The sequence below is a fragment of the Asparagus officinalis genome, chromosome 6 (assembly GCF_001876935.1).
Source record: "Asparagus officinalis chromosome 6, Aspof.V1, whole genome shotgun sequence".
NCBI classification, from domain to species: domain Eukaryota; kingdom Viridiplantae; phylum Streptophyta; class Magnoliopsida; order Asparagales; family Asparagaceae; genus Asparagus; species Asparagus officinalis.
In genome coordinates, this window is record NC_033799.1 from 8,660,872 (window position 1) to 8,663,272 (window position 2,401).

At 36.1% G+C, this 2,401-nt stretch overlaps 1 protein-coding gene across 1 annotated transcript in view; it reads right to left on the reverse strand.

Annotated features, from left to right (window-relative positions):
- The window catches only part of LOC109845709, a 4,787-nt gene continuing 2,722 nt past the window's right edge, over positions 337-2,401 (reverse strand). The window contains exons 2-4 of the mRNA XM_020414979.1: positions 2,167-2,399; positions 1,875-1,954; positions 337-903 (exon numbers count right to left, since the gene is read on the reverse strand). Coding sequence (XP_020270568.1) covers positions 543-903; positions 1,875-1,954; positions 2,167-2,399 — 674 coding nt within the window. The 3' untranslated portion in view covers positions 337-542. The remainder of the gene's footprint in view (positions 904-1,874; positions 1,955-2,166; positions 2,400-2,401) is intronic.

Sequence of the window (2,401 nt, forward strand, 5' to 3'; positions counted from 1 at the left end):
AGTGGACTTGCAAAAAGTGTGGACTCGTGATGAGTAAAACTTCAATAAGAAAAATAAAACATAGGTCTTGTTTTAACCCACATAGCCCCCTAAATCTACCTTATTTCATATTTCCCCCCAGATATGCATATTTGTCAATTTAACGATATGCTCTCTCATGTTGAGTTTAAATGGTTAGTATTTTTAAGTATGAACCCTAATTAAGAAATAAGTGCATCTCAATTTATTTTTTCGGGAAAAGGGCATATATATAAATCAAGAATGATAACATCTCGACCTCTAACCCAATCACAATAGCAACTTAAAAAAACTACTATAAACATCACTTGCACCCACTAGAAATCTAGCTATTACACTGCAACAAATTAATTGACTTAATTAAGAAGGACACAATGAGATTGCACTTGTTCATATACAGTCTACATTTGCACGAGCCAAACAAGTGCCAAGCTCAGAAGCCAAATCCACACACAATTAAAAAAAAAAACCATGTTAAGCATAAATTCCCACATGAAATCACACTATCAAAACATAATAATTTTTTACACTAAGGCCACATCAGAGTCATCAAGCAAACTACTGATCTCTTTCTTCTTCGTCTTTCTAATGTTGTTCTTCTCTTGTCTTCCTCCTCCAACACCACCATTATTTATACTCCTTATCCTTCCCTTGCCGAGATGATGCTCGCAGAGTGAGTAGCCAATGAGCGTCTGCTGACTGCATTGCCACCCTCTTCCGTTCACTCGACTGCATCTAGAACCTTCCATAAGAACTGCTGGTGACCTTCTCTTCTTCCCATTGGTGTCATTTTTACCACTAGTATTACTAGCGGTAGTACTAGAATTGTTCAATGCATTGGTTCTAGTAGTATTGTCAATAGACTCGACCTTGGCTTCTTTCATCCTGAGATTGTAAAAGAGAAGCCCATGCATGCGTATATATTGAGTATAAGTTAAAAGGTTTATGCATGAGCAATTGTTGCAATTGTGATAGGTATCTAGTGTTGCAATTTAATTTTTTTTATCTTGATTTGTGGTTTGTTATTGTGCTTGTTTTTCTTCATGAGCTTAGCTTCTTCTTAATCCTAAAATAGAAGCCCATGCATATCGATCTGTAATTTAGTGCAATGTGTAAAGATTTATGCATGAGTGGTTACAATTGTGATGGATAGTGGTGATGCACCATAACTTAGTCCAAATACGAATACGTCTTTTTTTCTTTTCCTTTTTTTTACCTTGATTTGTGCTTTTTCATTTTAATTTGTTTGTTTTCCTTCCATGAGCTTAAGATTGCAAAGAGAAGCCCATGCATATGACTTGGTGCAATGTAAACATTTATGCATGATGGTTCTGCAAGTGGTGATAGGTGTAGCGACTCTCTCTCTCTCTCTCTCCTCCCTCTCTCTCCTCTCTCTTCTCTCTCTCCTAGTTGGTTTGGGCGGGGGGGGGAGTGTCACTCTGGTGGGATGGGAAGGGCTGGGACTGGGCATGGGAGACTGGTGCAATGGGTGATGGCAGATATGTCATGATAATGGCGGTGGTGGAAGCAGACATGGCATCATAAGATCAGCTCAATGTTGAAATATGCCACAAAAAGAATTACCAATGAAGGCTGGATTGTGTTGTTTTACATAGGGACGAGAAAAAAATTGAACTATATATATATTATAGTAATATAGATATTATATATATATATATATATATATATATATATATATATATATATATATATATATATATAATATATATATAATATATATATATATTATTAATATATATATTATAATATATATATTATAATATATAATTATGATATATATGCTGCTAACGAAAAGAGAGGAAATACTTTGGGTTGGTTTTTCTTCAATTACTAACCTTTCATTGTTATGCACTTGGGTATCCAATGCCTTCTTATGTGATGATGAAGATGGAGCATCTTTTTCTTCCTTGGAAACCTTGAGGATAAAAGATAAAAGAAAGAAAAAGAAAAAGAACAGACATGAAATCTACATCTAGGATCTTTAATTAGCAACGATATTGCACCCCCTTGGCGAAATTAAACAAGAAGGAAGAGCTTAGATCTATCTGCTACTGCTCAAACATAAAGAGTAAAAGGCACAATAAATAATAAATAGATAAATAATCCAAGCAGAACAGAGGTGCGTACTTGTTTAAGACGCGGATCTAATTGAAGGGCAACACTCGGATCCCCATTTGGGTGCAAACCTCTCTCATCACTTCTATCTGGTGGTTGAATTTGGAGAGAGAACGTCGGGGTTTGAGAGAGAGAAAGAGGAAGTTGGGTCCTCCTCCTGATCCTCATAGATGAGGAGATGAAGAGGAGATGAGGAGTACTGATTGATGATGGATGGATGTAGAAGAGTGCAAGCTGATCCCTCTCT